The sequence below is a fragment of the Eucyclogobius newberryi genome, unplaced genomic scaffold (genome assembly GCF_026437365.1).
Source record: "Eucyclogobius newberryi isolate DKJ021-1_F unplaced genomic scaffold, fEucNew1.0.hap1 SCAF_14, whole genome shotgun sequence".
Lineage (NCBI taxonomy): Eukaryota > Metazoa > Chordata > Actinopteri > Gobiiformes > Gobiidae > Eucyclogobius > Eucyclogobius newberryi.
Genome location: NW_027315768.1, coordinates 33,063,438 through 33,084,385, shown reverse-complemented (window position 1 = coordinate 33,084,385; position 20,948 = coordinate 33,063,438). Strand labels below are relative to the sequence as shown.

Below are 20,948 nucleotides of genomic sequence, written 5' to 3'. Positions count from 1 at the left end.
ATCAAACCAACCCGGGGCCCTATGTAAAAAGAGCCCCCCCTAGTGCTATTTCTGTAGTCACATCATCACACAGATGGAAAAACAAAATGCGAGTCAGGCCCAATCTGAGAAATGTGATTCATATTCCCTGTGAAAAGATAACGCCCAGTCCCACTGAAACTAGTCTGAAACTTGCTGTGCTAAATGTCAGATCCTTATGTAACAAATCTCTCTTAATTAATAATTTTATTTCTTCTTATAATCTTGATTTTATGTTTTTAACTGAAACATGGCTTGACAAAAACACAGGAAATGTAGTTCTGATAGAATCTGCTCCACCCAACTTTAAGTTTGAATCTGAAACACGAGAAAACAAAAAAGGGGGTGGAGTCTGTGCTGTCTTTAGAGATGAAATAATTACCCGCAGGTTGTCTTTTGGGGTGTTTTCATCATTTGAGTATGTATCCTTTAAAATGGAGCTAAAACGGTCTCCATCCATTCTCTTCATTGTTTTATACAAGCCTCCCCAGCACTGCCAAAGTTTTATTGATGATTTTACTGAGATGTTTCAGTCGTATGCACAGACTTTGATGGTTTGGTCATTACAGGTGATTTCAACGTGCATGTTGATAATGTTTGTGACAGAAACGCTAAAGAGCTTGATGCTGTCCTTGAAACCTTCAGTCTTACTCAGCATGTGAGAGGCCCCACCCACAGCAAAGGACACACTCTAGATCTCATAATTACAAAGGGGGTAAATATTTCAAATGTTAATGTGATCGATGTTGCTCTGTCTGATCATTTCTGTGTCTTCTTTGACCTGTCTGTTTCTCCCAAACCTCCGGTTGGTCCTGCAGTTGTTCAGAGGAGACACATAAGTGATGGCACAGGTGCACTGTTTATGGAAATGATAAACTTTGAAAATGTCTCATGTTCTAATGTAAATGATTTGTTGAACTCTGCTACATCTAGTGTTTTGAATGTTCTGGACACCATCGCCCCTATAAAGGCTAAAATGGTTAAAAATAAGCAGAAGGCGCCGTGGAGAAATGATGATTTGGTCAGGGCACAGAAAAGGGAGTGCCGCAGGGCCGAACGGAAATGGCGCAAGTCAAAGCTCCAGGTTCAAAAAGAGATTTACAAAGAAAAGCTGAATATGTACAACCTAATCTTATGTAGAACTAGGGAAAGATATTTTTCTGAAATAATTGGAAGCTGCAGTAACAACTCGCGTGTCCTGTTTGCCACAGTAAACAGATTAACAAACCCTCCAGCTCAGCTGCCATTAGAACTCATTTCCACATCCAAGTGTAATGAGTTTGCATTATTCTTTAATGACAAAGTTCAGGGCATTAAAAATGCTATAAACCCCACAATGCAAAAAATTACCCTAAAACCACCAAGACACTTAGAACTAACTCACTTTGCACCAGTAACTGACAAAACTGTCCATGAGACCATCACCAGTCTGAGTTCATCTACATGCTGCCTTGATGTGTTACCCACCAAATTTCTAAAGTCTGTGCTGAACAGTTTGTTAGCACCATTCACTCACATAGTTAACATGTCGCTTCAATCTGGAACATTCCCAATGTCTTTGAAAACTGCGGTCATAAAGCCTCTCCTAAAGAAGAGCAGTCTTGATGCCGCAGTACTGAGTCATTACCGGCCCATCTCTAATCTGCCATTTTTGGGCAAAGTCCTTGAAAAGGTTGTTTACCAACAGCTCACAGATTTCCTCTTAATAAACAACTCATTTGATGTTTTTCAGTCAGGTTTTAGACCTCATCACAGCACTGAGACTGCTGTTGTCAAGGTGACAAATGACATCCGCCTGAACACTGACACGGGCAAAGCCTCAGTCTTAATTCTGTTAGATCTGAGTGCTGCTTTTGACACTGTCGATCATGGGATCCTCTTACAGAGACTAGAGGACTGGGTGGGCATCACTGGCACTGCCCTAAACTGGTTAAGGTCCTATCTGGAAGACAGGAAGTACTTTGTTGAAATTGGTAGCTGTGTCTCAGACCACATGACCCTGACCTGTGGAGTGCCCCAAGGGTCAGTCCTGGGTCCCCTTCTGTTCAACCTCTACATGCTGCCGTTGGGTCAGTTGATACGCAGTGAAAATGTGTCCTATCACAATTATGCAGACGACACTCAGATCTATGTTTCACTATCGGCAGGTGACTATGGACCAGTAGATTCACTCTGTCACTGCATCCAACAGATCAGTGTGTGGATGCAAAACAACTTTCTCCAGCTGAACTCAGACGAGACTGAAATAATCGTTTTTGGCCCACAGAAACAAAGAGAAAGTGTTAGCGGTCACCTCCAGAGTCTCGCTCTAAAACCTACAAACCAAATTAGAAATCTGGGGGTAATAATGGACTCAGACTTGAACTTTAATAGCCACGTCAAATCAATAACATCAGCAGCTTTTTACCATCTAAAAAACATTGCCAAAATCAAAAATATAGTGTCAAAACCAGATTTAGAGAGACTTATCCATGCGTTTGTCTCCAGTAGATTAGACTACTGTAACGGCCTGCTCACTGGCCTCTCCAAACGAGCTGTAAAACAGCTGCAGTTCATCCAGAACGCTGCTGCTCGGGTCCTGACTAGAACCAGGAAGTACGATCACATTAGTCCTGTTCTCAGGTCTCTGCACTGGCTCCTGTGGCTCAGAGAATAGACTTTAAAGCAGCTCTGCTTGTGTACAAGTCTCTCCATGGCCTAGCACCAAAGTACATCTTGGATATGTTAGTGCCATATGAACCATCTCGGACTCTGAGGACCTCAGGGACCGGCCTCCTGCTGGTGCCCAGAGTCAGGACAAAACATGGGGAATCTGCGTTTCAGTTTTATGCAGCTAAAATCTGGAACAGTCTTCCTGAAGATGTGAGACAGGCTTCTACTCTGACAATGTTCAAATCTAAGCTAAAAACAGTTTTGTTTAGCTGCGCATATGACTGAAAGGATTTTTTCTTTGCACTCTTCTCTTTTGTTTGTGATTTTATTAGTTTAGAAAATCAGTTGGATTGATAATTTTTAATTTAGTTAATTTTATTGTATTTCTGTTTCTGTAATTTCTTTGTGACTTGAATGCATTTTTCCTGCTGTGAAGCACTTTGAATTGCCTTGTGTATGAAATGTGCTCTACAAATAAACTTGCCTTGCCTTGTATATAGTATATAGTATGAATATAAGTATAAGTATAAGTCGCACCCCGGCCAAAACTATGAAAAAAGGTCTGGAAAATACAGTAATTCTGTTTTGTCATGTTCACATTTCCTCTTTCTTGTGTGCAATCTTGCGTGATTGTGTTTGTTTGTGACAAAAACTGCAATGAGAGTTTAGCCTATCAAAATAAACAAAATAATAACACTGACACAATAAAGCTTCGAAACAAATCGTTGAGTTCCAATATTTTTTTTTAATATAGTTGGCAACCAAAGATGATTTCTGAATCGTTATTTACAGTTATGTACAGCGGCGACCGGGCGCGTTCGGCCGTCCGTTTACTCCAGTGTGTTTGTGACCAGCAGAGGGCGCCGCGTGCATAGCTGCTCGGACACGCGCACAATAAATACACATCCATTTACAAAGACACAAAAGACAGTGTTTATCCTTCGAAAGTCGCGACGTAAGAGACGGGACGGACACACAGCGAAACCGGGTGACGGCGGCGATTCTAAAAGGTTTGTCGAATATTCAAGTCCATTTTACGACAAAAGAAAAATTTCTGGTTGTATCGTTTCAAAAGGACACATATGACAATGTTTGCAATGGCTTGTGTTAGCGCTCCATCTACTGGCAGCAGAGGAAATTACCGCGGGGGAAATGGACAAAAGCTAGCTTGCCCCCGACAGGCGATTTGAGGCGGAAATGCTCGGAATAAGATCTTTACAGCAGCGATCAGAGCATTTGCGTGTAAAGGGGACGAAAAGGCTAATCCAAGCTACTTTTGACGTCGCAAATCTGGAAAAGTTTAGTGTTTTTGCGAGTTTTACGATGGAGCGGAGAGAAAATTGTGCCCTCCGAACATACTCTTAGCATTAAAGCAGAACTGAGTCACATTTTCATCTTAATGAACGGACTTGTTGTGCAAATGAGACAAAACACAACTCCGAGCGTGTGTTTTTTGAGGAGAAATAAATAAAGATCTGGATGAAAGCTCACAAATAGAGCCAGTTTTGCACAATATATATATATGAAGTACATTTAAAAATATAATAATCATAAGAGATAATGCTGCAACGAGGGGGTTTCTTTTAAGTGCAATATAGTCGGGTAAGAATTAAGACAATGTTGATCGCACTGGAAAAATGTACAATAAGTTCAAAAGTGATTGATATAAGTTGTATTTATCTTGATTTTAGTATATTTAACTCATAGAACAAGAACGTTTTTCAAGTGTAGTAGCATTTCCCCCCCATTTTTAAGTCAGAAAACGTGTGTATTTTTCTTGTTTTGAGTAAAACGAGACATTTTAAGCTCGTTCCGTTGGCAAACTTACTTTAAGGCAGTCGAGATATACTCAAAACAAGATAAACACTACTCATTTTGAACATTTATACATATTTTTCTCCAGTGCGAGATCGAGATTCAGTTTTTTCTAACCGTCTGTGATCAGCCTTTTTAATCGCGGTTTGGAGTTTCTCACTTCTGTTTTTTATGATTAATGTGACCAAAAACAAACAAACAAACAGACCAGAAAGCGTCCTAAAGTAAACCTGGATCCATCGACGCCTTGAGACACTGAGCATAAACTCGCTACCAAACCTACTATGCTAACTGGACACTGCGACTGCATTTGACCCGTCCTGCGATGTCTGTGGGCGGGGTCAAGGCGGGGTCAAGCCTGTCAGGAGCAGTTGGCGACCGCCGCGCAGCACCCAGGGACCCAAAACCCAGACTTTGGGCCAGGATCAAGGCCAGGAGGAGAAGCTAGCTGGAGGATTAGCCTGCCGAGCTAAAGGGGAAGCTAGGGTGCAAAGAGGAAGACGTGGGAGAAGATGCAAACGCCGCAAACAGAAAAGCCTAAGCTGAAACAGGAATTTAACACATTAGCTTAGCGCGTTAATCCAGACATATTAAACTGGGCATTTTAAAGATGCACTATTTAACATTCCTGGCGTTTATTGCTTAAAAATCGTAGCGCCGTAACCTCTCTGTAAGCCATTATAACAATTAGCATCTCACGGTACAATATTTATTGGGATATTTTAAAGAAGTTACAGAATTTGGTTCATTACAGTTTCGTGGATTATTATGCTTAAAACGTATTTATACTTTTTCCTTTTAAAATGCCTTAACGAGCCTGTGGTGTCAATAATGGGCTCTGAGCACAGCAGCAGCTACGCTAAGCTAACCGTTTCTCACAGCTAACGCTAACTGTGATCAAAATCTAAAATAACAACCAAAGTGAAGACTGTCGTGTTGTTTTATGTTAAGTTAATTTCAGCTTGATTTTTAATTTGTTTTTAAGGCCTCAACGGCGGAATTAGCGTTAGCATAGCGACACAAACACGCCTCTTTATGAACACACGATTCATCCGTTTTCGTAAAGTCTTTGTGTCATCACAGAAACCCGCCACAGCTCTCTGTTCCCCGCCTGATTTTATGATATTCATTCCATTTTAGACTTTGCGAAAGGGACAGAATCAAGACGGGAAGTACGGACGCTAACACTGAGCTAGCACAGAGCTCATTACCGTCATATTCCACGGACTTGAAATATAAACGTGCTAAATAAATCATCAGCGTCTGTCCCGTACTGAGCAAAGGATCATGGTCTGTGTAGTTCCCGTTTCTTTTTGCCGCTACCGTAACCGCACAACGTCACACTGCGGAACATTCTAGACGAAGCGAGAACACGTCCGCGCGGACATGTTACACAGCGCCGCTTTAAAGAAGAAGAAGAAGTGGACACATTAACGAACAAAGGCGACCGGGCGACGGAGGACGGGCTTCGCGGCAAACGCACCCATACGTTTCTCCCGTTTTCCGTCGCCCGGGTTTTCCGCGCAAACCTTTTCGAATCGCCCCCACTCGACCGCCCGGGCGCTCTCCCCCGAGTCGGAAACACAGTGCTGAAAAGCGTCGCGCGCGGTGCTTTGGTGCAATCGTAAAATCGGTCCATAATAAAGATCTTTATATATTTAGAATTACCTACAAATCCTTTTTCGATGAGCTATGTACACGATATGGCAAAGAAACTCGCTATTTAAATATCCCCCCCGCTCCGTCGGTCTGTAGTGCTCCCGCGTGGTCCGGAGCGATCGCGCGGGGTGGGAGGGGCTCGCCTTCCCCCCCCGCCCCGCCCCCGGCGCCCGTCGCCGCGGAGACTGGCGCAGGATTTTCCCCGGTGCGGTCCCGGGTTTAAGAGTCCTAGAGTAAAAGTACTGCGAGGTATCGGTGTCATGTGGCGTTGACCTCCATGATGTGGTCGTCGGGCGCCGGCAGGACCAGCACCTGCTGCGTCAGGCTGTGGTTGAAGACCTGGCCCAGGCTGAACGGCTCCAGGCGGGGCATGTTGAGCGCCCTCTGCTGGTGGGAAGAGGGCGCAGCCGGGTCGGAGCTGCTGCCCACCGAGTGGACGCTGCCCCGGCTCCGGATGCTGGCCGTGTCGGCCTGGTCGTCCAGGGACTTGTCCAGGAGCGAGAGGCTGTCGTTCTCCACGCAGCTGTCTGCAGGGCGACAGCAAAGAGGCGTAAAGGTTAGATAAAGAGAGAGATTCACTTGTAATTTACACAATATTACAAGTCTCTCGCTTCATTTTGTTGATACGGATTAAAAAAATGTACCGAGGATATTTTATTTAGTATTTAAAGCGAGGCCAAACACTTTTTTAAATGTTGTTTTTGTTTTTTGGTCAATTTTTTTAAAAACCTACACACATCAAACTGCACACTCTTAGACTCAACAAGGGTTTGACACAATGTGAAGAAGGATTTGTTGATATCTAATTCCGAGCCTGATTTTTTAAAGTTTTAAATTAAATTAATTAAATGAGGCGAAATTTTAATTTTTACGCCAATTTTCAGTCTGATCTAGTTGAAGCCAAATTCTCTTCTAATTTTTCTAGTATGTCAACAAAATGAACATGACATTTAAACATGGTTCTGTCCATTTTTCAGATTTAAATGTTCCAAATATGTGCAATTTTGGCAATTTTTTACACTTTTTTCTTACACTAGATCAGACTAAAAACGGTAGTAAAAAATGTAATTTTGCCTTATCTTTTGGATTTAAACATTTAATAAACCAGGGTTAGAATTAGATATTCTAAATCCTTCTTTAGGATCGGTCACACTCGTCTGGTGTGAGCAGGTGCTGCTTTAAGGCCTGATCTTTATGACTTTGTGGGATAAAAATGGATTTGCCGTTACATCGGATGAAATAAAACATCTTTCGGTGCAGATTGGCCAGTTTTACTCTGATGTTCCAGTGAGAAATTAAACTGACTTAGGAACAAAACCTTTAGAATAATTAGTTTTGCTTGTAGCGTCTTCCTGACCCTGTGGTTCAGAGCTCCATCAGTGCTTCATGGTCTCCTCTCAAACATGAGATTTCACATAAAGGTTCATGTGAAAGGTCAAACCTGGCTGGTCCTCACCGGGGTCAGGCTGGATGTTGGAGGCTGCAGAGTGAGGCAGATATTTCAGCACTTTGATCTTGGGGAAAGGCAGATGACCCCCGAACAGAGGCATGACCTCGATCTGGACTTTGTGCGTGGCGTTGGGACTCAGCGGCATCAGGACCATCCCGGAGCTGCGGCCGCACACCGCCCAGTTACTGCTGCTGTCCGCCACTGGGGAGAGGCAAGAGGGTCATGTTAAAGGGTCATGTCATGCAAAACAAGAGCGAGCAACGAGGTCACCAGCGACGAGAGGTCACCAGCGACAACAAGCGACGAGAGGTCACCAGCGAGAAAACACAACAAGCGGTCACTAGCGAGAACAAGCAACAAGAGGTCACCAGCGAGAAAACACAACAAGAGGTCACCAGCCAGAACAAGCGACAAGAGGTCACCAGCCAGAACAAGCGACAAGAGGTCACCAGCCAGAACAAGCGACAAGAGGTCAACAGCCAGAACAAGCGACAAGAGGTCACCAGCCAGAACAAGCGACAAGAGGTCACCAGCCAGAACAAGCGACAAGAGGTCACCAGCCAGAACAAGCGACAAGAGGTCACCAGCCAGAACAAGCGACGTGAGGTCACCAGCGAGAACAAAAGGCGAGAGGTCACCAGCCAGAACAAACGGTGAGAGGTCACCAGCCAGAACAAACGGTGAGAGGTCACCAGCGAGAACAAGCGATGAGGTCACCAGCCAGAACAAACGGTGAGAGGTCACCAGCCAGAACAAGCGACGAGAGGTCACCAGCGAGACTAGAGGTCAGTAACTACACTTATTCCTGCCCTCGTAAAGCATGGACAAAGACTTAATTTATAATGAACCAAACTCTAAATTAAGCGTAGTTATTCTAAAGTTACAGTGCAATTTTACACAAAGAAATAGTCAAATTTACGCCTCTAAATCTGCTTTTTCTATCAGGTTTGGCTGTGGAACTCTTGATTACAACGACCAAAACTGATCATTGACGATTAGAAGTGACCGAATCCTGATTTTCACAAGGATTTTCTCACATAACGACCCGATAACGCAACGACAGCTCGCGGACAGCGGCTCGGGGACAGCGGCTCGGGGACAGCGGCTCGGGGACAGCGGCTCGGGGACAGCGGCTCGGGGACAGCGGCTGGCGGACAGCGGCTGGCGGACAGCGGCGGCTGGCGGACAGCGGCTGGCGGACAGCGGCTCGGGGACAGCGGCGGCTGGCGGACAGCGGCTGGCGGACAGCGGCTCGGGGACAGCGGCTGGCGGACAGCGGCTGGCGGACAGCGGCTGGCGGACAGCGGCTGGCGGACAGCGGCGGCTGGCGGACAGCGGCTGGCGGACAGCGGCTCGGGGACAGCGGCTCGGGGACAGCGGCTCGTACCTTCATACATGAGCTTTGTGGTCTTGGGCCCCTCTGTTTCGCCCTTGCCCTCGTCGATGACTTCGCCCTCGGCCGGCACTTCGCTCAGCCTGGTGATGTGAACCTCCAGGGCGCAGAGCAGGCCGCAGCGACAGTGAGGCTCTCCAGCAGGGGGCAGTATCTCCGCTCGCACACTGTACACCGTCTGTAAACAGCAACGCAAAGTCATGTTTGTGTTTAGTTTAGGTCCACGTTTTCTACAAACATTTGTGAGAATCGTGTCAAATATTTATTATTGTTGAACACCCAGAACATGAAAAATGAAGTGAATTTGGTTGGTACTGGACTGTGTTTTTCCTCATACAAGTGTAAAACATACAGAGGGAAGTGGCTATAATAGTTTCATACAGAATACCGTATTTTTCGGACTATAAGTTGCACTGGAGTATAAGTCGCACCAACCAAAAATGCATAATAGAGAAGAAAAAAACATATATAAGTCGCTCTGGAGTATGAAATGCGGCTGCAAGTGTGAAAATAACAAATAATATCACATATAAGTCGCTCCGGAGTATAAGTATATAAGTATAAGTCGCACCCCGGCCAAAACTGGTGTATTTTACTTGGTTCTGGTTTTGCACAAATTTGACCCCGGTTTTATTTTGGCTTTAGACCTGGTTTAGACGATTGTTCAGAATCCAGAAAAACCAAAGGCAATTTTCATTATTTTCCCTCTAAATACACAACGTAAAACTGACTATAAACCCATCCACAAACCGTTTTTTACTACAAACCCGAAAGGAAAGGAAAGCAGTTCCTTAAGTGTTCAGTAAAGCTTCACGTGGACGATGTCAAACTAAACACTGACCTCTGCTGGAGAATTAAACCCAACAACTGATAAAAAAGCACAAATACTGGCTCAATATCTCGACTTAATCCGTGCTGAATCCCGCTTGGATATGACCGTGTATTCAGGCTCCTCGTGCCATTGCTACTCACCGTGACTCGGTCAAGCTGGAAGCTGTAGTGGAAGGGCTTGGAACTGGAGAGCTGGTGGTCGAGGGGCGAGAAGTGTGCGGAGAAGAGGCACTGCAGCGCCGGAGGCAGCTCGTCGCTCCATCGAACCTCCCACAGACAGAACAGGCTGTGTTTGCTGCACAACGTCTGACCAACGAGAGGAAGAGGTTAGTTCTGACCATCCGGGACGCGTCAGCCCTCGCCGCCGTTGATCTTACGTTTCACCGGTTTAAAACGTGATAATGGCGCGTTCCGTCGAGTGTCTGCTCCGTTCTCTAACGCGTATCCACAGTTTAAATACATATCTTTTGTTTAAATATATATCTTTTTGCAGCAAGTATACATCAGTAAAATAGTTTATTGTGCAGGAGTAAATTAGATCGAACCAATCTCAAAAATAGAGTTTGTCCCAAGCAAAACGACAAGAACAAGTATCGATACTAAAAAAATCACATAAACAGGACAAAATTGGACATTTCCTGGACAGTGTTAAAAAGATCATGTGTTTTATCAGAACTAGAATAAACATATACATCACCTGTCACATCACCTGTCACATCACCTGTCACATCACCTGTCACATCCCCTGTCACATCACCTGTCACATCCCCTGTCACATCACCTGTCACATCACCTGTCACATCCCTGCTCTCACCTGTCACATCCCTGCTCTCACCTGTCACACCACTGCTCTCACCTGTCACACCACTGCTCTCACCTGTCACACCACTGCTCTCACCTGTCACATCACTGCTCTCACCTGTCACATCACTGCTCTCACCTGTCACACCACTGCTCTCACCTGTCACACCACTGCTCTCACCTGTCACACCACTGCTCTCACCTGTCACACCACTGCTCTCACCTGTCACACCACTGCTCTCACCTGTCACACCACTGCTCTCACCTGTCACACCACTGCCCTCACCTGTCACGTCACTGTTACACCACTGCTCTCACCTGTCACATCACTGCTCTCACCTGTCACATCACTGCTCTCACCTGTCACGTCACTGTTACACCACTGCTCTCACCTGTCACATCACTGCTCTCACCTGCTGTGTCTTGTTGTTGAGGCACAGCAGCTGTAGCGACGAGTGCTGCTTCTCCGACAGTTTCATTTCCTCCAGTTTGAAGTCCTCGTCCGACACGTTCTGCACACACACCTGCACGTACTTCCTGTTCGGTCGCATGACAAAAGGAAAAACATCACTTCAGGGTCTAGACTTTTAGGGCATGCTTCAGGGTCTAGACTTTTAGGGCATGCTTCAGGGTCTAGACTTTTAGGGCATGCTTCAGGGTCTAGACTTTTAGGGCATGCTTCAGGGCTTCAGGGTCTAGACTTTTAGGGCATGCTTCAGGGCTTCAGGGTCTAGACTTTTAGGGCATGCTTCAGGGCTTCAGGGTCTAGACTTTTAGGGCATGCTTCAGGGCTTCAGGGTCTAGACTTTTAGGGCATGCTTCAGGGCTTCAGGGTCTAGACCTTTAGGGCATGCTTCAGGGCTTCAGGGTCTAGACTTTTAGGGCATGCTTCAGGGCTTCAGGGTCTAGACTTTTAGGGCATGCTTCAGGGCCTAGACTTTTAGGGCATGCTTCAGGGCTTCAGGGTCTAGACCTTTAGGGCATGCTTCAGGGCTTCAGGGTCTAGACCTTTAGGGCATGCTTCAGGGTCTAGAGGTTTCAATCGCACCTGTTTCCAGCCGAGAGCAGCGCGTGCTTGGTTTTGAAGGGGATGTAGAAGGTGAGGGCGAGCAGCGTGGAGTAGATGGACCACGGACAGTCGATGGACATCTGAAGAGGCGAGAAGACACACGGTAAAAACATTCATCCCGTCGACGGAACCGAACGTCTAATTCCGCGAGAACAATAATATAACGGCTTCACTAGAACAGACCTATCGTCACAACAGAGACATAACACATCCATTTCTCCACACGGTAAAATAACCTTGCTCGGGCTACTAGCGCTGTTTTGGCGGCGCAGGTTTTTCAAGCGGGGCTTCTGCTCACCCTCTGGTCGATGGCGGTCATGGGCGTGTCCGGGTGGCTGTAGCGCCGCGGCCGGTGTCGCACCTCTCCGTTGGTGAGTCTCTCGTTCGGCGGCCGCTCGGCTCCGGAAGGGATCAGGCACAGGACCTCCAGCTGGAACACCAGGCTGTGGTAGGGCGCCGCGGGGGGGAGGCTGATGCTCGTCACCTTCTCCGAGGACTGGACGGACAGCGCCTGCTCCGCCACGAGCTCTGGGGACCGCGACAGGGAATATTACGATAAATACATTCCGCGTTGGCATGGAGAAACACGGCGCTAGATATTTGGGCGTTCAGCACGGGCTCGTGGCGGTTACCTCCTGCCGTGTTGGAGATCTTGGCGGTGCAGGCGCCCGAGGGCAGGATGGGCATGGACTCCGTGTTGCTGAGCTGCAGAGCGTCGCCCTTCTTCACAGTGTAGTGTCCCGTCAAGAGGGTGAACTTGACAAACTGAGGCAGGCCCGCCAACAGAGGCTCTGGAGAGGAACAGACCGGTCAGCGAGGCCTCCGTGGCAGTCGTACTTACAGAGTGTAGTATAAGTATAAATATAAGTAGACGTCGTACCCCGGCCAGAACTATGAAAAAAGGTGCGACTTATAGTCCGGAAAATACTGTATTCTGTATGAAACTATTATAGCCAGACTAAGTTGCACCTATTTTCATCGTTTTGGCCGGGGTGCGACTTATACTTATATTTGTACTTATATACTGCAACCGCATTTCACACTCCAGTGCGACTTATATGTTTTTTTCTTCTATTATGCATTTTTTGACTGGTGCGACCGGAAAATACAGTCGTTTTTGAACATAGTATAGAAAGTGACATTAACTTCCATGAAGTTAATGTCTGTAATGCTCTTTAATGTACTAGAGCTGATCGCGAACCACTCTGAGGAAACCCTCAACTGTGGTGGCGATCTGAACCTCCCCAAACGCAACATTTCAAATTAATATCTATATATTTTTTAAATTAAGGTTAACTCAGATCTAGAGACTAACTGTTGACAAATTAAAGAGCGTTAAGCTTCTCTCAAAGCACCGTTAGCATTTCCCCGCTCAGCCAGTAATCGTGTTTGCACAGTCGACAACGGCAACAAGGGAATGCCAACTTCTTTTTTTTAAATATAAAGGCAAAGTCCAAACCTTCGAGCGGCTCCACGGTGAGCTGTGGCTCCTGAGAGTAGACTTCATACTGAACCGAAGGATAAACGTGAGGCAGGATGAACTGCACCTGTCCCAGAGTCGCACAGAGCTGCCGCAGAGTGTACGTGCCCGGATCAGCGCTCTGACAACAACAGCAGTGGCACAATGGTTAGATTTCAACGACACTTTTACAGTTTGGACCAGCAGATCCAGCAGCGTTAAGTATGATTCACCCTTAAACCAAAAGTAAAACGCTCAAGATCTCACCGGCGCTTTTAGCTTGATGCTGTTGACTCCTGGATGTAGCGTCACGTCCCGGACCGTCAACATCTGCGCCTCCTCCTTCATGACCAGCGGGCTGGCGGCGACGGGCGTTTCCGACGGCGACGGGCTGTTGTGCCTCCGGACGAGCAGGTGCGTGTTTTTGCAGACCACGCCCGTAGAGTTGAGCGAGTTGTCCGTGGGGCTTCGGTCGTGAATCTCGTCCAGCTCCAGCGCCGGCGTCCCGCTCGAGGAGGGCGAGCCGGCGGTCTGCGTGAACTCCACCGTGCCGGAGTTGGCGAGTCTCTTGGAGCGCCCCAGGGTCCCGCCGCTCGGCTCCACGTCGAAATGGACGCTGGCCACGAGCTGCTGCAGGTGCACGGCAACGGGCATGAGGCAGCGCAGCACCAGCTCCACCTGGAGGTCGGCGCCGGAGTGGACGGAGGCGGTGGACGGGTGGAACTGGAGTCGGGTGAGGTGAGCGAAGACGCCGAAGGACAAGGCGACTTCCGGAGCCAAACGCGGTGAAAAAAAGACGACAAAAGACGTTTAATTAGTTTGAAGATAAAATTGTGTCAGTGAAGTCGAAGTAAAAAAAAAGACTATTCTAGATTCATTCCAATTTCATTATAGGGATGGTGTAATTTGGATGTTTTTGAGCCGATACGACATCTGCCAAAACCGATATTTAGATTTTAGCTCAGAGAATAGACTTTAAAGCTTAGTACAACATCAATCAATCAATCAATCACAAATGTGACACTAGGAATGTCTGGATTATTAGGTTAACCAATAATCGTAAGAACCAAAAAATAATAATCATGACAATGTTAGAAGCAAAATCAAGTATTTTAGTTACTTGAAACAAATATATGTAAAGTAAATGTAATGATATTTTTTCTGGCTGTTTTTGCCTAATTTTACTTTATTTAGTCTTTCAGAATGTTCAGTTTTGTAAAGCTGCTCACAAACTTGGGCAACAGTCACATGTCAGAGCACTGGAACTGGACATTTTTTGGTTTTATTTCACTGTTGTTTGGTCACAGTCTCGATAAATCATGAAGTTTTTTCCTCACAATCATCGTGACATCGTATATCGTGACATCGCATATCGTGACATCGTATATCGTGACATCGCATATCGTGGCATCGTATATTGTGACATTGTATATCGTGGCATCGTATATCGTGGCATCGTATATCGTGGCATTGTATACCGTGGTATCGTATACCGTGACATCGTATATCGTGGCATCGTATATCGTGGCATCGTATATCGTGGCATCGTATATCGTGGCATCGTATATCGTGCCATCGTATATCGTGGCATCGTATATCGTGGCATCGTATATCGTGGCATCGTATATCGTGCCATCGTATATCGTGGCATCGTATATCGTAGCATCGTATATCGTGACATCATATATCGTAGCATCGTATATCGTGACATCATATATCGTGACATCGTATATGGTGGCATCGTATATGGTGGCGTCCCTGCATGCGACTCACCCTGCTCTCCGGACTTGGACGCGAAGTTGAGGATTTCCTGACAAAAGTGCTGCCTCTCTTCCGCGCTCAGGTTCTCGTCTCCGGCCAACAAGGCACTGGTCTGAAGGTAACTGCGGGCGTCGTTAAGGCTCGACACCGCCTCGTTTCACATTTACACAGCGAGACAGGACAGTGTGGCGTGGATTAGTCGACGAAAAGGGAGTGTAGTGTGGGAGGAGCTTCTATAATCTGTACTATAACCGACCCAAAATACACACAAAAGATCGTAAAATCACCTAAGTCCAATCAACAACAACTGTGCGCACATTAAAGTACCAAAAACTGCGCAGAAAAGCTGAATAAATGGATCGGTTACTTCTAAAACTAACTCACTGTGTCTTTCTGCTGTAGTCCATAAAAAAAGTATAATACCGTATTACACTATACCGTATATTGCCCGGGTGCGATTTATACTCCAGAGCGACTTATATGTGATATTATTCGTTATTTTCACACTGTCAACCACAAGAGGGCGCTCTCGGCTCTAAGCAACGCAGAAGAAGAATCTGCACTTCCTCTTCCTCTGGAGTTTGTGGAGTTGTTTAGAAGTGACACAGAGGAAGAAGAATTCAGTGGATTTAGTGATTTGGGGTAAAACTGATGCTTTGCTAAACTTGTTAGCATGTTCTTTATGCTATAGTTATCTGAATAACTGTTCATATGTTACGTTAACATACCAGACACTTACCACAGTTCTGTCTGTGCCTCATGTAGCTGAAGGTGTTAGCGTTAGCATACGTCATGTAGCTGAAGGTGTTAGCGTTAGCATACGTCATGTAGCTGAAGTTGTTAGCGTTAGCATACGTACACCTATTCACCATGTTCTCTCATCTCTTATTATTTTAATTATTGGTCTTGATCAAATAAATTAACCCAAAAGATGCGACTTATACTCCAGTGCGACTTATATATGTTTTTTTATTCTCTATTATGCATTTTTTGGCTGGTGCGACTTATACTCCGGAAAATACGGTACTAATAAACACCATTTAATATACTTTTAAATATAAAACTGTATATTTTTTGGTGAAATAAGGTCCATTGCCATAATAAACGAAATAAATAAACTTGATTTGACACGCTTTAAATTACTACCACTTTCATTTTCACCCTGCAGGGGGCGCCGCGGGTCGGTTGCGCAGTCATTTTGGAGGGAAAACCCATCGATATATCGACTAAACGACCAAACACTCTCTTCAGGATACTCCTCTGTGCGGTCGAGCAGCCGCTGACACTGCGCAATCTGCTTCCGGGTGTGAGTGAGCGGCAGACCCCAGCCCTCGGACACATAGCACTTCAGCGCCTCCTGCAGGAAGGACTCGGCGCGTTCGGGCTCGCCTTTCCTCCTGACACAGAAACACAGGACACACAGCGCACGATGACGTCTGCGCAGCTTTAACGATCACGCCGCGGTTTTCATGTCGAGTGTGATCATTGGAACGAGTTACACTTTTCTCTGATTCTACGATTTGAACATTATTGCGAGCGTGTTTCTTACATGTAAAACTCGGCCAGGCTTTTCCCCACGAGCCTCGCAGACCTCATCCGGCTGATGGCCTGGTACATCTCCATGGCAGCGTGAGAAAGCTCCTGCAAAACAACACGCAAGCAAACAAACAAACAAAGACCGTGTTCAGATACGACCGCTGAAAATTACTGCGTTAAAAGGCCGAGTACGTGACGTTTTCGCCCAAAAATAGCCCGTTTATTATTATTTTTTCTTTTAGGTGGTTTTATTGCACTAGAAAATAAGTACAACCTGCAGGTTTCTGTGGAAATGTTGTTTCTTTAGCTGTAATATTCCATGGTACTGCGTAAAAAGTATTTGTCCAGTACGCAAGTTACACACTGTGCCTTTAAGTAAAAGTATCACGTAAAACCACACTTTTATTTACTCTAAACGTACATTTTTAAAGTATTTCATACAGATCTTGAGAACCTTTAAAATAGTATTAATGATTTTTGGTAATTGTTATTATTTATTTTTATTATTATTAAAGAAAAATACAGAATAGACAAAAAAACGACTAAAAAATAAAAACAAGACTGCCCCCTGGTGGCCGTTATCTAGTAAAATCTATAAATTAGACGGAGCGTTGTCATGACCGCAGCGTTGTCATGACCGCAGGGTTCAAAGCGTGGGGGGTAAAAAAGTAGCTGCTTAAAGTCTGAAAAGTACGGTAAATGTACTTTTCAGTCCAGCAGTGGAGTAGAAAGTAGAGACTCAAGAGAGCTCAAGTAAAAAGTATCCACTGTAGAACGTCCTGAAGTAAAAGTACAGACGCTTACACGCAGTCCTTTTACTTCTGTACTTACCAGATAGTGTCTCTCAAACGCTTCGACCGACGATAACGCTTCTTTCAGTTTCTTGTACGGACTCTGCAGGCTGTTCACTGTCAAAAAAAGAACAGACACAACTTAAACAATCGTCAACTCAAAACATAGTTAAGCATTTATCTTCGACCGACACTGCTAAACTAACACAAGAATCGCAAGCATTTCAGAGCGTTGTAGATCGTAGAGGGGTTTTTAAGCTTAAATGTGATTGGGTTTAGTTAATTCGCCATTTGTAGGTTGCAAAACGTGTTCGAAAAGAGTGAACAACAACGACATGAGCAAAAAATGGAAATACTGAACGTTACAAAATACTTCAAAAGTACCAAGAAACATTTTGACAAAGTGCATAGTTCAAGCTTGTGGGAAGTGTTGAATGAATTATGAATATATTTAAAGCGCCCCCTACAGGTCGGACAACTCATTGAACTAAAATGCAGTTAAGATAAAAATATTTAGAATTTTGCGAAATTATAAAAATGTTATCACAAAATAGCAAATTTTTTAGGTTCATCATTTTACTTCCTGTTTGTAATTGATGACATCATAGTAGGAAATTACCCAGCAAACACTGGGCCAAAACTCTTCTAATGTCACAATTTAAAAAAAATTGACAAATAAAAATATATGAGAGCGACTCAATTGTGTTGAATTAAAGTTTAGCGTCAAAAAAGTTGTTCATTTGTGTAAGTTCTGCCTAAACTTTGACTGGAATGAGCGTTCCTACTGTGATGTCACTTCCTGTCATTTTCAACAGATTTTTCAAAGTTTTCTCCTGCTCGATTGGAGTAAAACTATAATTTACATGTACAACAGGTATAAATACCCAAATAAAGTCAACACTAGAACATCGTAAAAACCTGGCATAGGCACTTTAAGTAGTGGACACAATCAATACAAATAAAAAGAAAAGGTTAAATACACTAAAAGTTAAAGTACCAGTTTCCGGCCTCTCGTCTCCGAGTCCGGCCAGCAGATCCACGGTCCTGTTCAAGTCTTCAGATGTGGGGCCCTTTTCTGAGATCAGGCCGCACAGCTCGCCCAGACTCTTCAACTAAACGCAGGTTAGAACTGTGAGAACATGAATAACAGAAGTGGAAAAGTGTGATTACACGGCGTTACCTTGTCAGTGGCGTAGGCCCACAGCCCCACCGTGTGTGAACAGTTGGCTGCCAGCTGAGCCTGGTCACAGCAGCCTTCGATTCTGTGCAAAACCTCCAGACAGCTGAGGAACACCCAGCAGTCCAGCGCCCCCTCCAGGACAGACACCTGAACAACCACAGGCAGATTTAGTGTCCAAAATGAACAGTACAAATTATTTAGCTGTGGATTTAGAGAAGTGTTTTCAAAAGGTGCATTTAGATCATTTGTAACAAAACATTTTCACAAGTTGATTTTACAAATTATTATTTGATTGTATTTATTTGTATTCATTTGGCCCTTAGAGCTGGCCCTTAGAGCTGGCCCTTAGAGCTGGCCCTTAGAGCTGGCCCTTAGAGCTGGCCCTTAGAGCTGGCCCTTAGAGCTGGCCCTTAGAGCTGGCCCTTAGAGCTGGCCCTTAGAGCTGGCCCTTAGAGCTGGCCCTTAGAGCTGGCCCTTAGAGCTGGCCCTTAGAGCTGGCCCTTAGAGCTGGCCCTTAGAGCTGGCCCTTAGAGCTGGCCCTTAGAGCTGGCCCTTAGAGCTGAATGCATATTAATAATATAATATAATAATAATAATATGATCATGATCTAGAACTGGGAGAAATGTGGCCTGGATTAAATGTTTTCTACAATGATGAAAACACGTTGTATTTCTAAAGCAGAATGACAGTCTGGCTTTAAGATGATTTATCAGGTCTTGTACGTGTTTGTTGAAGGAGAGTTTATCATCGACCCAGAAGCCAAATATTTGTAATGGAGTACTCGTTCAAAGTTTTGAGTCACTAGAGTGTCTTTTGGAGAGAAGCATACATTTTGTTTTACTTGAATTCTTGAACAATTAAAAATTAATGAATGAAAAGTTTTGTTGGCTGGAGTTGAAAATCCTCTTGAATATGTTGAATCACTTGTGCACAAGGCGCCCTCACATATAAGATAAGATAAGATATTCCTTTATTGTCCCACATGGGGAAATTTCATTGGTGCAACGCAGGTAGATACAGAGGTAGATCCAGAAGAACAGATCACTTATAGGAAGTCTGAAAAACATATAGAATCACATCATCTGCATAAATGGATGCTACTGTCTTTTACATTATGACCAATCGAGTCTATATAATTTGCAAATAGCAGTGGTCCAAGGACGGACCCCAGAGGAACACCTGTTAATATAGTCAGCTTTAAATGCCGTCTCTCTGTGTCTTGTTCTGTGTCCTTCTTGTGTCCTTATGCATGTTTAGGACTGACTCGGGGCCCTGCATCGTACCTCCAGCAGCCTCAGCTCTTGCACACAGTTGTGCATGTTTAGGGGCCCTGCATCGTACCTCCAGCAGCCTCAGCTCTTGTACACAGTTGTGCAGCAGCTCCAGCGCCCTCTGCGTCACTTCCCACGGCCGCTGCAGGAAGATGAGCAGCGTGCACTGTCTGGAGAACAGGTAGGTCCTCAGGTCCAGCAGACTGGCCTCGCCCTTCTGGATGAGGTCCCGCTTCTCCATGTCGATGGGCCTCCGCAGCAGAAGGCCGTTCCAGCATCGCACAGGCGCGCAGAACGAACCCAGCCAGTTCGCAGTGTCTAGGAGGACGACATATTCACATTTATAATCACGTAAATACATTTTTCTCTTTTGTTTCACGGATTCCACTTTGCCCGGGTGATTCATGGGTTTTGTTGTGTAAATATGACACATGAGAAACACCCGAGTGAGTCATTTAACTTGACTTGACTCTAATTAGTGTTAATCAGAAGCGGTTCTCACCTCCGGCTCCGAAGTTGAGGACGTACTGCGTGAACAGAGCGTCCAGTTCGTCGTACTGGACCAGAGCGTCCTCAAACTGCTGCAGCATCTCGAACACAAACGCCAGCTCCTCCTGAACAGAAAGTACAAGAAATTATTCATTTATACGAGCGCAAAACACAAAGTACGAAAATCTACAGCAAAAACTAGGATTTTCCACCAATTATTTCAACTCTCGAGCCTTTTCACTTTAAAATATACGTTTAAAAGGACTCGCTGCTACAATTAATGATGATTAATTGAATTTATTTATAATTTATTGCAATTATTGGATAATATTAATGTTGTTGGAAATGTATGTAAGCTATAAATATTAAAATATGTCATGTTATGGTTGGAAAACACCAAACGGGAAGTTAGTAACACATTTTATCTAAGAATGCAACAAATACCGATAATTATAATCTGGATTTACGCATGGGAAAAACTTTTTTAAAACAAAGACAGTGGCATTAATGTCGTGGGAAATTATGTTCGCTATAAATATTAGAATATGTTATGTTAATGAATACAAATGTCAAAAAAGACTAAACAAAAGCTGACGAATGCATTTCATTTGTGAATAATCTCCATCTAGAAGCTTCCAGTCGCTGCATTTCCACCTTTATTTGGTTAAAAATGTATTTATAAAGTGTCAATGTGCCACAGAAATAACCGTTTGACTTGAAAATATAACATCCAACAAGTAAAAATTAAAAAAAAAGTTATATATAAAGTATT

General features: G+C 44.8%; 1 protein-coding gene across 2 annotated transcripts in view; it reads right to left on the bottom strand.

Annotated features, from left to right (window-relative positions):
• Nucleotides 1–3,408: 3,408 nt before the first annotated feature.
• Nucleotides 3,409–20,948, bottom strand: part of trappc10 (trafficking protein particle complex subunit 10) — a 31,741-nt gene continuing 14,201 nt past the window's right edge. Inside the window, exons 6-23 of one of the 2 annotated variants that reach the window (XM_072445276.1) lie at nucleotides 20,190–20,301; nucleotides 19,758–20,005; nucleotides 18,416–18,562; nucleotides 18,233–18,347; nucleotides 17,276–17,352; nucleotides 16,458–16,549; nucleotides 16,165–16,305; nucleotides 14,921–15,030; nucleotides 13,415–13,914; nucleotides 13,148–13,289; nucleotides 12,321–12,479; nucleotides 11,987–12,216; nucleotides 11,668–11,768; nucleotides 11,033–11,156; nucleotides 9,960–10,124; nucleotides 8,982–9,165; nucleotides 7,601–7,795; nucleotides 3,409–6,671 (exon numbers count right to left, since the gene is read on the bottom strand). In XM_072445276.1, the coding sequence (XP_072301377.1) occupies nucleotides 6,403–6,671; nucleotides 7,601–7,795; nucleotides 8,982–9,165; nucleotides 9,960–10,124; nucleotides 11,033–11,156; nucleotides 11,668–11,768; nucleotides 11,987–12,216; nucleotides 12,321–12,479; nucleotides 13,148–13,289; nucleotides 13,415–13,914; nucleotides 14,921–15,030; nucleotides 16,165–16,305; nucleotides 16,458–16,549; nucleotides 17,276–17,352; nucleotides 18,233–18,347; nucleotides 18,416–18,562; nucleotides 19,758–20,005; nucleotides 20,190–20,301 (3,111 nt within the window). In that variant the 3' untranslated portion in view covers nucleotides 3,409–6,402. Of the gene's footprint in view, nucleotides 6,672–7,600; nucleotides 7,796–8,981; nucleotides 9,166–9,959; nucleotides 10,125–11,032; nucleotides 11,157–11,667; nucleotides 11,769–11,986; nucleotides 12,217–12,320; nucleotides 12,480–13,147; nucleotides 13,290–13,414; nucleotides 13,915–14,920; nucleotides 15,031–16,164; nucleotides 16,306–16,457; nucleotides 16,550–17,275; nucleotides 17,353–18,232; nucleotides 18,348–18,415; nucleotides 18,563–19,699; nucleotides 19,729–19,757; nucleotides 20,006–20,189; nucleotides 20,302–20,948 lie in introns of those variants that run through there. The other variant, XM_072445277.1, reaches the window with a different exon arrangement.